This window comes from Arachis stenosperma, chromosome 3 (genome assembly GCF_014773155.1).
Source record: "Arachis stenosperma cultivar V10309 chromosome 3, arast.V10309.gnm1.PFL2, whole genome shotgun sequence".
Lineage (NCBI taxonomy): Eukaryota > Viridiplantae > Streptophyta > Magnoliopsida > Fabales > Fabaceae > Arachis > Arachis stenosperma.
In genome coordinates, this window is record NC_080379.1 from 9,531,524 (window position 1) to 9,546,273 (window position 14,750).

Here is a 14,750-nt window from a genome sequence, read left to right on the forward strand (position 1 = left end):
GGTCCACGTTTCCCCTATCCGTGAGGTGACCGGGATTGGGGGTTCGGTGCCCACTCCGGATGATGAGGAGGAGGTGGTAGAAGTCTCCGGCCTGAAGAGAAAGAGGAAGAAAGTCTCTACGGCGTCGTCAAGCCCTGAAGGGGTCCTCACCGTCATGGAGAGGAACTTTGATGCGAGCAACTTCATAGATACCCAATTGATCCCTGGCACTGAGGAGTACTTCCACGAGTCATCCCTTGCCGGGCAGGCGAGGTGGATGTACCGAACACTCCTGCGGGGCGCCGTGATAGCCCGGAAGGCCGAGTTTGAGCTGTCCGGGATGGAGTCCCTCCGCAGGAGGTTGGAGGCCAGTGGGAAGGCCAATAATGAGTTGAAGAGTGAAGTTGAAACTCTTCGGGAGCAGCTGACTCAGTCTTCAGAGAAATTAGATGCCGCCGAGAAGAAGGTCACTGCTGCCGAGCAGAAAGCCACTGCCGCCGAACAGAAGGCTACAACCGCTGAGAAAAAGCAGAAAGAATCGGAAGCGACGGTTGAACGGTTGGTTGAGCGTGAGATGGCATTGGAGAAACAGGTTGGCGAGGCGCAGAAGCGTACGGCCGAAGTCGAGAAGGAGAAGCAGGCCGTGGAGGCCGAACTGGCAACATGGAAGGCCAAGTACAAAGATGTCGTCAAACAGGGCAAAGGCGCGATTTTGGGTACCGAGGAAGCCCTGAAGGCTCAAATAAAGATTGTTGCCCCTGAGTTCGACACGTCGGCAATTGGCGTTTTTAAGATTATCAAGGATGGCCAGGTCGTTGACGTTCCGAAGAAATGAACTCTTTGTTTCATTGTTTTTGCTTAGCCGTTTTGTTTTGGCTTGTATACAGTTGTTTTTAGCCGTTTTGGCTTGCGAATAGTTTAATCTTAGCCGTTTTGAGTTTGGCTTGTGAACAATGACTTGCTCGTGTTGTCGCGATGAAGTTTTTCCTATTTGTCCGATTATGTTATCGTTTTTGGTAACCGTTTTTGGTTTATAGTTGTTTATATCGGCGGCCCGTGGGCTTTCGTGTAGTCGTTCGTTACAACGGTAGTTGACGACCTCCCGGGGTGATCAGTCCCGGGTCAGGTGTCGTTGCTAGTCACGACAAGATGATTTATCTGAAAAAATGGAGGTGAAATAGAATGGAGAATTTGTACAAGTGTATCATATTCGGCATCCACATAAAAGACTTGAAAGTTACTATGAAGTTCAAATGACAAATTAACTACTTAGCTAGATTAGTCGGCAGGTCGCTCCGTCCTCTAGGAGTAGAATCTTCTAAGGTTGTCCGCATTCCAAGTTCTCGGGACTTCCTTGCCGTCGAGCCTTTCTAACTTAAAGGCCCCCTTTCCCATCACTTTCTTGATTCTATATGGGCCTTCCCAGTTGGCCGCTAGCTTGCCTTCTCCTGGGGTCGGCAGGCCGATATCATTTCGCCTCAGGACGAGGTCGTTTGCCCCGAATTCCCTCTTGAGCACTTTAGTGTTGTAGCGGAGTGCCACTCTTTGTTTTAGCGCCGTTTCTGTCAAGTGGGCCATTTCTCGGGCTTCCTCTATCAGGTCCTTTTCTACAGTTTTCTCTACTCCCTTCAAAAGCAATCGCGGGCTTGGTTCACCGATCTCCACGGGTATTACTGCATCCACCCCGTACGTTAGTCGGAAAGGGGTTTCCTTGGTGGAGGATTGCTCGGTTGTTCGATAAGACCAGAGGACCGATGCTAGCTCGTCGGCCCAAGCACCCTTTTTGTTGTCCAACCTCTTCTTTAGCCCTGAGAGGATAACCTTGTTGGCGGACTCCACTTGTCCGTTCGTCCGAGGGTGTTCTACCGAAGAGAACCTTTGCCTTATACCCAGGCCGTTGAGAAATTCTGTGAACTTTTTGTCAGTAAATTGTGTGCCGTTGTCCGAGATGACGACTTCTGGAATCCCGAACCGTGTTATCACCTGCCTCCACATGAATTTTCTGCAATTGGCTGAGGATATGCTAGCCAATGGTTCGGCTTCTATCCATTTGGTATAGTAATCAATTGCCACTATGAGATATTTGACCTGCCCAGGGCCGACAGGGAAGGGCCCTAAGAGGTCGATTCCCCATTGAGCGAATGGCCGGGAGGTCGTCAGCAAGCTCAACTCGTTTGCCGGTGCCTTGGCAAAGTTGGCGTTCTGTTGGCACTTTATGCACTTTTTGACAAACTCTTTGGAATCTGCCATCATCGACGGCCAGTAGTACCCAGCTCGGATCAACTTCCTTGCTAGGGCTTTTCCTCCGATGTGGTGCCCACAGCAGCCCTCGTGGACTTCCCTGAGGACGTAGTCCGTTTGGTCGGGGTGTAGGCACTTCAGTAGGGGCTGGCTGAGCCCTTTTCTGAACAGCTGTCCTTGAATGACGGCGTATTTGGCCGCTTCTCTCCTTAATTTCACCGCATCCTTTTCGTTACCAGGGACTTGGCCGTGTTCTAGGTAGTTGGTGATGGCGTCTAGCCATGAAGGACTTAGGGTTGTTATGTGTAGTGCAATTGCAGGTTCCCTTGTCATGCCTTGGATGAGAGACCGGTTTCCCTCCCCTGGCTTCGTGCTGGCTAATTTTGATAGGAGGTCTGCTCGTGTGTTTCTTTCTCTGGGTACATGCTGGACCGTGACCTCGTCGAACTTTTGGCTCAAGCTTTTGACCTTTTCCAAGTACTTCTGCAACAAGGGGTCCTTGGCTTGATAGCTGCCGTTTACTTGGGAAGTGACGACTTGGGAATCGCTGCATACTTCCAGCCTTTTTGCGCCGACCTCTGTTGCTAGGGTCAAGCCTCCTATGAGGGCTTCGTATTCTGCTTGGTTGTTCGAGATGGGGAACTCGAGTCTGACGGATTGTTCGTATACGACCCCGTTTGGACTTTCTAGGATGATCCCGGCTCCTCCGAAGGTCTGGTTGGAGGCTCCGTCCACATGGAGCTTCCACCGTGTACCCATGTCTTCGCCTGGGTCTCCTATTACTTCAACCAAAAAATCCGCCATCGCCTGCGCCTTGATGGCTTGCCGGGGTTCATACCGTATGTCATATTGAGAGAGTTCGATGGACCAAGTCATCATTCTTCCCGCCAGGTCGGGTTTTTGGAGAACTTGTCGGATCCCTTGGTCCGTTCTGACGACCACTTGGTGACTCTGGAAGTACTGTTTTAACCTTCTCGAGGAAGTTAGGAGTGCTAAGGCTAGCTTTTCCAACTTGCTATATCTTAACTCTGCTCCTTGTAGGGCCCTGCTTATGAAGTAGACTGGTTGTTGGGTCCTCCCGTCCTCCCGCACTAGTACTGCGGCCAGGGCTTCGCTTGTTATAGCGAGGTATAGGTACAGTGGTTCCCCGTCCCTTGGCTTCCCGAGAACGGGAGGTGCCGCTAGGATTTCCTTGAAGTGTTGAAAAGCTTCTTCGCACGCGGGTGTCCACTCAAACGCCATCCCCTTCTTCATGAGGTTGAAGAATGGCAGGGCCTTTGTCGCCGAGGCCCCGAGAAACCGGGAAAGCGATGTCAATCGCCCTGCCAACCTCTGGACGTCCTTGACACAGCCCGGGCTCTTCATCTGAAGTATTGCCTGGCATTTCTCCGGGTTGGCTTCTACCCCTCTCTGGGTTATCATAAATCCTAGGAACTTGCCGGCTTCCATGGCGAAGGCGCACTTGAGGGGGTTCAGCCTCATACCATGTTGACGGAGGGACGCAAACACACTTGCCAGGTCGTTTAGGAGGTCGTCAGGTCGTGTCGTTTTTGCCAGGATGTCGTCCACGTAAACTTCGACCGTTTTCCCTATGAGGTCGCGGAATATCCTGTTCATCAGCCTTTGATATGTCGCCCCTGCATTTTTCAAGCCAAACGGCATTACCTTGTAGCAGAAAGTTCCTCCTGGCGTTATGAACGCCGTTTTGTCTTCGTCTGGTCGGTGCATCGGTATCTGATTGTAACCGGAGTAGGCGTCCATGAAACTCAGATACCGGTACCCCGCCGCAGCGTCGACGAGTGCATCTATGTTGGGGAGAGGGAAGCAATCTTTGGGGCATGCTTTGTTAAGGTCAGAGTAGTCCACGCACATTCTCCATCTGCCATTGTGTTTTTTCACCAATACCACATTTGAGAGCCACGTCGAGTAGTCCACTTCTCGTATGAAGCCTGCTTCTAGGAGGCCGGCCGTTTGCTTGGCTACCTCCTCTGCTCTCTCCGCCGACATCTTTCTTCTTCGTTGAGCCACTGGGCGTGCTTCCGGCTTGACAGCTAGGTGGTGTGAAATGATTTGTGGATCAATGCCCGGCATGTCGGCTGGCGTCCATGCGAACAGGTCCTTGTTGGCCCTTATCATTTCAATTAAAGGCTCCTTCAACTCATGCGGGAGGTTCTTGTTAACGAATGTGAATCTTTTCCCTTCGTCACCGATGCTAAATTTCTCCAGGTCTCCTTCTGGTTCCGGCCTCGGGTTGTCCTCTACTCTGGCATCGAGGTCGGCTAGGAATACGCCGGATGCTTCCTTGGACTTCTTTCTGAGGGAAAGGCTGGCGTTGTCGCAGGCGACCGCCGTCTCGAGGTCTCCTCTTATGGTCCCTATGGATCCATCATCGGTGACGAACTTCATAACTAGTAGCTTGGTGTTGATTATGGCCTCAAAATCATTGATTGTCTTCCTTCCCAAGATGATATTGTAGGCTGTGGAGTCTCGGAGGATCACGAATTCGGCCATCGCCGACCTTCGGCCTTGCATCTGTCCTACCGAGGTCGGTAGGGAAATGACTCCGTCTGGTTTGATGAAGTGGTCGCCTAATCCGATAACCCCGTGCTGGTGGGTCGTCAGGTCGGCATCCTTCAGCCCCAGTGCGTCGAACACGTTTCGGAACATGATGTTTGAGTCGGCCCCAGTGTCGACAAGGATCCGTTTGACGAGGCCGGTTCCTACTCTGGCCGTGATGACCATGGGAGGGTTTTCCGGGGCGTCGCTGAACCATTGATCTTCTGGGCCGAAAGAAATGGACGGGGGTTTTTTGGTACTCTGCCCTGGTGAAGATGAGATCGCCAGTATCTTGGCGTCTTTCTTGTGTGCCGACCGGGATTTTGGTGCAGTGTTCTTTGCCGTTACCACGTTTATCACCGTGAGGCCGTGGTCTCTGTCTTCAGGCTCTTGTCGCCGCTTGACCGGGCGTGTCTTGCCTTCCTCGTCCTGGTCGCGATAACGCCTTCTCGGCTCCCTGATGAGATGGGAGAACGCTGCCAGCTTTCCTTCCCTTATCGCTTGTTCTAATGCATCCTTCAAGTCGAAACAGTCCTGCGTTTGGTGGCCATATCCCTTATGGTAATCACAATAAAGGTTCTTGTTTCCGCCTGTGCGGTCCTTGAGTGGTCGGGGCTTCGGGAGAATTCCTTTCCCCGCAATTTGTTGGTAGACTTCCATGATGGGGAGGGTGAGTGGAGTGTAGTTAGTAAATTTCCCCACTCGAGGGAACGGTCTAGGTGCTTTGTTCGGCGCCTCCTCCCTGGCCTTTTCTTTCGCCCTCTCTCCGTCGCCACCGAACTGACGAGCCTGGCCGTAACCAGACTGCCGCTTATTGGCAGCCACGACTCGGCTGACTTCTTCATCGTTTATGTATTCTTTGGCCACTGTTTGGATTTCATGCATCGTCCAAACCGATTTCGTTGTAAGGTGCTTTCGGAAGTTCTCGTTAAGGAGGCCGTTCGTCAGGCAGAGACTGGCCACCGAATCGGTTAAGCCGTCGATTTCCAAGCATTCGTCGTTGAACCGATCTAAGTACCTCCTGGTCGGCTCTCCCTGTCTTTGGGTTACCCCGAGAAGGTTGATAGGATGCTTGGCCTTTGCTATTCGCGTTGTGAATTGAGCCAGGAATGCGCGGCTGATGTCTGAGAAATTGTAGATAGAACCTTGAGGGAGGCTGTTAAACCATTTGATCGCTGGTCCTGCTAAGGTCACCGGGAAGGCACGGCATCTCACTTCGTCGCCTACTCCCTCTAGATTCATCCTGGCCTCGAAGGCCGTCAGGTGTTCTAGAGGGTCTTGAGTTCCGTCGTACCTCATGTCCGTTGGCTTGTCGAAGTGTTTCGGCAGCCGGACCTCGAGGATAGATCGGTGGAACGGGGTGGCGCCCATTATCACAGGTTGTCGTGTTCTTCCGTCTTCGCGACCTCTTGTCGCCCGATGGGTCGGTCTGCCTCGGGAGTAGATGATCGTGTCATTTCGTCTCCTCATTATGGGTGACTCCTCCCGCGAACTCTCTGCCTCCGTCCGCGGGCGGCTTCGGTAAGAGTCTTCCTCCTCGCTTCCGGGAGACGGGGTATAGCTCGGATCGGTAGAACGTCTGTCCCGCTCCCTGTCGGCAAGCTGCCGCTCCAGGTTCTGGACTCGGTGGCGCAGCTCTTGCATTATTATGGCGCTATCGCCGCCTGTTCCTCCGAATGGTCGTGTCCCCGTGCGTCGATGGGGGGACCTTCGCCGCCCCCCTTGCGAGGCGACGGAGGCTGCCCCCTCCGCTCCGGCAGCCCGGCCTTGGTCGCCAAGACCCAGTACAGCTTCCATTTAGACGTCCCCACAGACGGCGCCAATGTTCATTGGTCGGCTCCTGAACAGGTCGGGTGGACAAAAGATGCAAAGGTGGATAGATGAGGGTGTCAGTCCTGGGTGCGCTGATCGAGGGTCTGCCGAGCTGGCGAGCACTTGAGTTGGTGAACGGACGAGGAGGGGGGGGGCACCTGCAAAGACACTCCGACGCTCAAGTCAGAAATCGTACAAGCAGGGGGAGTGGTGTAGAAAGTGACGTACCCCGGGGGAAGAGCCAATCTTCCCCTTATATACATGTCAGTAGTGGGCCCCAGGACGAGGACAGGCCCATATTTCCGAGGACGTTGTCCTGCAGCCGCGTGTGAGCCGTACAGGACGCGTGTCCGGGTCGGTTGGGGGGCACGTGACCGGGTCGGGTAGAGATCGGGTCGGGCCGACCCGTGCGATTTTTGGGCCAGGCCGTAACATATTCCTATATATAATGAAAATTAATTTTTGGTAACTGTCAATTTTTTTTATTATATATCTATTACCATAGTTATTAAATTCGATTGATTGAATGCGAGCAAACTGATTGAGTTCAGTCAGTTAAAACGTACCTATATATAATTCTTTAGAAGAAATTCTAAAATAATTATAATACGGAATCGACCTTTGATACCTTCAAACTATATAAATTACTTAATTTTTAACTGTTAGACTATGATTAATTTAATTCTTTTTATAATACTAAAATATATATATTTATATTTAAAACTATAGTGTTTTTTTTTTCTCTTTTTCCGCTCTTGTTAGAATTAAAGTGGCATAATGTTCTTGTGAAAGATTAATTAGTTCAGAAGTTAAAGGAACCGGTCAAATTATTACAAAAGGTAATTTATTTTTTTTTAATAAACACTGTGGAGAAAACAATAATATAAAGTTACCTAAATATAGAAAGGTTTTGGGGGTCTTCATCAATGGATAAATTAAAGAATCTATTATTATTGTATGGGTCTTCATCAATGGATTAATCCATTGCCAATTCAGGGTTGACCTTGGCCACCATATATCTTATGATTACTATATTATTTATTACTAATATACGCAAACGTAAACATCTTCACTTACTAGTTACTACCAAACACTATTGACAGAAATGGCTACTAGGTATTCATACACGTATATACCTAGCAATGGGTTCTCTTACTAATTAGTTACTTAAGATGGATAACTACATATTAATAACGTATATATGTATATCATCATATATATTATTAATTATGATTATGAATTAGTTAGGAATGTGGTAGGGCTTAATTATTAGTGGTGGCGCCAGCAGAAACAGATCTGTTATTATTATATATGTTAGCGTGATTTGTTTGATACGGAACATATGATGAAACTAAAAGGAAAGAAATGGCTGCTATCCCCTTCACCTTGTATTATAAGTTTCTCATCATTAACGATATAACTTTATGTGATTTTTGTAAGTATGACTCAATCTTTGTCTTTTGAGTTATTTTTTTGGGTGTTGTTCGTATTAAAAATATAATGTTTATATTATTTTTTTTATTGGTTTAAATTTTTGGCAAAAGTTGTTTTATAATATGATATTAGAATTTTATATTCGAAAAATCTAAAGTTTGATCCCTGATAAATTAAAAAAAATTGAAAAAATAACATAAGATAAATAAAAGAAATTCCTATGCAAAAATTGCATAAATCCAAAAGAAGCTCAAAATTAAACAAATTTAAAAGATACTTTTATTTAAAGAAAAATGTTAGAAATATAACCATTCAAGTTGTATCTTCCTATTAGTTTAAGATTTTGAAAAAAGTGATTTTATGACAGTTGGATCAACTTAATTTAAATATAATTATTTGTGATGTTATGAGATAAGACTTATAAATTCGACACATGACTCTAATTTTATAAATCGCTTCTTTAAATATTTTTTAGAGTTGAGCTAAACAGTTTAATTTTAATAAAAAAATTAGTGCTAAATACATGCTTATGAGAATTGAAACAACATTTATAAACTACAGTAGAAGCGAAAAGTAGCGGCAGGGGAATAACAGTCGTGACCATAATCGCCGCAGATTGAAAAGATCGTGGCAGAAGTAAGTGGCGGTCTGGTAAAAGCCACAAAACTCTCCTGGATAGCGGCTGGGGAGTGAACATTGCTACCAAATTAGGCTTTATATCTTTAGACTTCCTCGTTTTACACTATCTTCCTGGCGCGAACAAAGCGGGAGCAGAGGCGCCAAACAAAACCACCCCCTTGTGAGTTTCAAATCATTGTTTCAATTCCCCCCATTATCTTAGAACTCGAAATTACTTCCCCCCAATTGTGCAGAAACCCGCGAGTTGAGTTTGGTAGCGCGCCAACCAAGAGCGGGAGCACAGTCGAGAAATATCAAGAAAGAACCCACCCAAGTGAGGATCTTATCATAATTCAACTTGTCCATTCCCCTTTTTCATTTTACAACCATTAATCGAGAATCTCAATTTTGCAGAAACCTCCAATTTTTCGATTCACCTTACTTTTAATTATTGTTACAGATCTACCTTGCTATGTTTCTAGACATTTTCAACTAAATATTAATTTAGAGACAGTTGGGGTAGAATTTAAATGATTCAATTTCACTTATCCTTTATTTCTTTTTATAGTGGTTGACATCCTATGAAACAGATACTCTATTTTAGTTGTTTTATGTTGTTATCTGTTGCGCCCCAATTTTTATCGTAACATTTGTGTCTGTTTTACTGTGATAAAAGTGATATAATTAATATTCCTGTTTGGCGTGTTCTTGACATAAGATGGACCTATCCACAACATGATCATATTTGCTAATTTGTGACTGTAAGAAAGAATTGAGGAAATTGAGTAAGAGGATGCGTCTGCTAGAGTGTTGTCTCAAAATAATTCCATTGCTCGGATTTTCGAAAAAGAGAAACTGGGAAGAGTGCGTAGTGTTGGTTTTGGACCGACTCCTAGTCAACTTTTCGGTCCGAACTCACATGCGCTGGGCAACGGAGTCCAGCTAAAGGAGACCCAGAGGAAGCTTCTTGAACTGCAGGTAGAGCTGAAAGGTGAGAAGTTGAAGAGGAAGGCGATGGAGGATGACGCAGCAGCAGATAAGAAAAAGATGAAGGCGATGGAGAGTATTCTGATTTATCTGTTTCAATGACAGGGTGAGGAGCTGCCACTAGACATCGTTGCAGGAATGAGTTTCGTGGAATGATAGAGTGCAAAATAGAATATTAGGATTGGAGATATTTTGCATTAAAGCAAACTTTTTATTGAATTAGACTGAGCACCTCATTGAAAGAGATTTATTATCTTCGTATTTTGATGGATATATTATTTCGTTTTGCTTATATTTTAATTTTGTTTTTGCTACAAGTTTAGATTTTAAGGTTGAAAATATTCACTCTTAAAACAATAAAAAATATTAAAAAATTAAAAAAATAATTCAATAACATTTTAAATAAATTATGCGTGTTTTTTTTTTAAAAACGCAAATTTCCTTTTTTTTATTTTTCCTAAATAAGCGGCGGTTTGCAACCGCTAGTAAATTTGAGCGAAACTATAGTACACCGCCGCTAAACGTGCGGGAACTTAGACATATCGAGATAAATTGCGGCGGTTTAAAAATCGCCGATAAATATGAAGCAAATCGTGTCAGTCTTATTTGGCGGCGGTTTTTTATTGGTGTGTCGCGAAATTTTGATTTAGCGGCGGTTATACCAGCGGTTGCCAAAAACCGCCGCTAAATGCAATTTCGGCGCCTATATCCATGGTGGTCTGGTTAACCGCCGACATTTGATTTTGTGGCAGTTTAAAACCGCCGCTAATCAAGAAAAAAAACGCCGCCAATTCACGCCTCCCTTGTAGAATTAATTCGACCAAATTAATTGAGAATTAACCATTAGACTAGTCTAGTCAAAACTAAAAATTAACTGTAAGTAAATTGGTAAAAAATTTAAAAAATTATTAAAAAAATCAGTTAACTAGTTAAATTAACTTTTTTAATAATAATTAATTTGTTTAAAATAATAAAATCTAATTTTTGTTTAAAAAATTATATATTTCTTATATAAATATTATATTTTATTTAATTTCGATTCAACTTTTAAACATTTAGTTTTATCAGTTTACCTAATTAGGTTTTTAGAACTTAATAAAGCATTCAAATATAAAAATACAATGCATGTTTTCCACACTCGAATAATATAAAAGTTTAATAATCTTTTGATCTCCGGGCCATAAATAATATTAACTATATATATTACGTGTACATTAAAATTAACCATTAAAATTAATTATTAGTATAAAATATATATTAAAATATAAATATATCACATTAAAAATAAATTAAATTACACATATATTTATATATAAATATATTAGTAATTAATTTTAGTAATTAATTTTAGTATACAAATAACATTTTTTAATATTAAAAATACATAAATCTAACTATAAACCCTAACCCCGACAAGCAACAACAACATATTCGATATTTTCATAGGAAGAGAGGTTTCTTCTCCAAATGGGCCATGAAAAGCGAGCTTAAGAGTCTATAAATGCTTGCCACGTGGAAACCTAACCCTTGTTGGTTGTTTAAGTTTGTTGCTGATGATGTGTTATCTCTTAGCCTTTGCCAACTTGGTGTAAAGTAGTATAGAGAGAAGGTGGCTATGGCTATACGTATATGTACCTATTTTTGTGCCTTTTCCTTGTTGGACAAGCCAAGATCAGGTTGAAAATTTCCATCTACACCATTAGAAATTCATAATCTCTTAATCCAATAATTAATAATTATTTTTATTCATAGTTTCTGTATATGATGATTATTATGTGGTGAAGCTAACAACTTAAAATTGACCTAGGTATAATAAGTTCATACTTGTCATGGGAAATTTGAACGTATAACACAATGAAATTCAAGTAAAGACAAACTAGAAAGGTACAAAAGAGAAAAGGTAGAGAAGCTATTTATAAGCTTGTTTTGTCAACTTTTAGATAACATCGAATCATCTTTAATTTATGCACGCGCCACATATTATTGTTGTTCTAGCAACTTCAATGCTAAGAAATAGAGTTCCTCTTCTGACATATGGGGACTCAAGTACCATTGGAGTGAAAAGGAAAGGAGGACTCTTCACGTGGATCAAGGTTGAGAGTCTCTCTAAATAGGGACTTGCAACAACCAATAAAATCATGCCATGTGATAAGTTAATAAAAAAAATAAAAAATATATTAAATATATATTAAATAATTAAATTATAATTAATTTATTAATAATTATAATAATTTATTATATTAAATATTTATATATCTATTTAATTAATTATTTATATTAATTATTTAATAATTAGTTATATTAAATTATAATTAATATAAATAATTATGTTAAATCAATATCAAATATTATTTATATTGTTATATTAAATTATAATTAATTAAATTTATTTTACATAAAAAATAAATTTAATTTTTACATATTATAAAATAATTTTTAGTTGGATTATTTATTTTTATTTATAAAATTTAAAATACTAATCAAATTTAAGTTATTTATTTTAATATTTTATAATATTAAATTATTTTAAATTTATAAATTTAAATAATATTATTATAAAAAATAATAATTATATTAATTTTAATTACTTTAATTAATTAATTATGTGGGACCACAATAGGAACTAAAGTTAGTTTCTTCTAATGGAGGAGAGAGAGATTTTTTGAGTTCCTATTTACTGGTAATGATGCAAAAGCTGATGTGGAGTTACTTTTTATGACAGGTGGGCCATAAATAGGAACTAGAATGAGTTCCCTACTGAAGATGGTCTTAGCACATTAAATTCTCCACATTTATTCTCCACATTAAATGTATTGATGTATACTAGGCAAAATGGTAAATGGTAATACCACCTTCAAGAAGTAGAGAGTATAGGGCTATTTTGTCCTTTTATTTAATTTGGGATTCAGCTATTTTGTATCTATAAGAAATATTTTAATAGTATATATAACATAATAAAGAAGTTTAGGTTTTGATATATTTAATCTATTAAAAAGATTAAAAAATATTTTTTAATAACTTTTAGTAAGACTCCTCTTTTTTTATAATATTTCCAGAAAAATGGTTAACATAATAATATAAGTTATTCTTTTAAATTTAAACTATTAATATAAAATATAATAAATAAAGAATTAAAATATATTTAATTTACAAAAAATAAGTACAACATTCCTTGATACAGCACAACTAAGTAAAAAGTGAAACTTAGCCTTTACTCATTCCAATGATGCCTATTAAGATCCATTTAAGTGAGTGCAAGAAACAAGAAACACATCTTTAGATTTAATTTCTCATAGTTTTTCTATCTTATATTTAAAATATAAAATCAGTCTCTCTAAAAATCAGTATATTCAAATGTAAAATAAAACACAATCTAAACAAAAATAATAAAATCAAAAGTCTAAACTCTTAAAATCAATACATTTAATTTAAAACAAAATTCTAAATTTTAAATCACAAATCTAAAATTCTAAATTCTAAATTCTAAACTCAAATCCTAATTAAAACTTGGTAAAATACTAACTTGGTCCCCTACGTTTGGGCGTAATTCTGTTTTGGTCCTTAAAGTTTAAAGTGTCCTATTTGAATCCAAAAAAGTTTCATTTAGCTTCAATTTAGTCCCACCGTGAGGTCAAAGTTAAATAATTAATAAAATATCCTACATGACAGCAGTACAAGAACAAGGTCGATAATTTGGAGAACAAGTACAAGCTCCAAAGGTACAAAATCAACCGTGGATACATCAATACATTTATTTATCATTCTCCTTAGTTATATAGAAAATATTTTATTTAAATTGTAAGAAAAATGATAAATAAATGTATTGATGCATCCATCGTTGATTTTATGCCTTTGGAACTTGTATTTGTTCTCCAGATTATCGATCTTTCTTATACTGTTGTCATATAGGACATTCCGTTAATTATTTAACTTTGACCTCACGGTGAGACTATATTGAAACTAAATAAAACTTTTTTGAATTCAAATAAGACACTTTAAACCTTAAGAACCAAAATAGAATTACACCTAAACGTAACAGACCAATTTAGTACTTTATCATTAAAACTTAAACTCTAGCTATATTTTTATTTTCATCATTTTACTTTTAATAATTAGTGGTTGAATAATAATAATAATAATAATAATAATAATAATAATAATAATAATAATAATAATTATTATTATTATTATTATTATTATTATTATTATTATTATTATTATTGATGCTATGAAATGTTAATTAACAATACTACTAGTCTACTATTTATATCATTAATTAATTTTAGGTATATTTGGTGAGGGAGAGAGATTTTAGTTTTAAGAATGAAGATCAAATTTAATTTGATTTAGAGATTAGTAAAGTTTTCTAAAATGTTTGATAGTAAATATATAAAAAATGTATATAATTAATATTTTTAGATCTAAAGGCTAATTAAAAGCCGACGAGAAGTTTTCTGTAGAATTCTCATCTTCTTTTGTATGATGGTGTTATTCATAAAACTACACAAATATGAATTTAATCGTAAAATTATAAAGTCAAATTGAGAATTCAAACTTATAGATTCTCAAGTATTTAAATAGTACTATTCAATGTGAAGTTTAGTAATCCAAATTATGTGTACGAAATTATAAATTAACGGATAATGCTAGAGAGGCAAAAAAAAATAGTCAGAATTTGACTTATTTAGCATTTATTAATTGTCGCAATAATTAATAATGCTAAATAAGGTAAGTTATGATTGTTTTTTGTTGATTTTCTTTGACTACCAAATATTTCCGATAAACTAAATAGGTTTCACTTTCCATTTTGGTCAACTGCTCATTAAAAAAGTAATTTAGATCGTTTGCTAATTATGAATTATGAATTATCTTTCTACTTCTACAGTACCCTTTGAAAATGAAAACATTGTAAACGTTGTTTGTTAGTCTAATGAGAGTAGTGTCTTTCAGTGTCGTTATCATTCATCTACGTGCACATATATTAAGAACAAAACTTGCATTGGAATTTTTCATCATAAAATTAAATTATTAATAATTATATTCAAAGTTCAAACATATACATCACCACCCTATATATACTAACTTAGCTTGTGTCTTTGATAAATATCAAAGTTCCAACATAC

At 39.6% G+C, this 14,750-nt stretch overlaps 1 protein-coding gene across 1 annotated transcript; it reads right to left on the reverse strand.

Annotated features, from left to right (window-relative positions):
* Nucleotides 1-1,281: 1,281 nt before the first annotated feature.
* LOC130965470 (uncharacterized) lies at nucleotides 1,282-3,024 on the reverse strand. The gene is made up of 2 exons (XM_057890229.1): nucleotides 2,068-3,024; nucleotides 1,282-1,962 (listed from the first exon to the last, which is right to left on the reverse strand). Exons 1-2 carry the CDS (start codon nucleotides 3,022-3,024, stop codon nucleotides 1,282-1,284), a joined length of 1,638 nt encoding a protein of 545 aa, XP_057746212.1.
* Between the last annotated feature and the right edge of the window lie 11,726 nt (nucleotides 3,025-14,750).

Excerpts from the sequence above, each read along its gene's own strand:
- LOC130965470 (XM_057890229.1), bottom strand. The coding sequence starts at position 3,024 with ATGGCGGATTTTTTGGTTGAAGTAATAGGAGACCCAGGCGAAGACATG. Across the intron at positions 1,963-2,067 it reads TCCCTGTCGGCCCTGGGCAG|GTGATAACACGGTTCGGGAT; the intron begins GTCAAATATCTC and ends ATGTGGAGGCAG.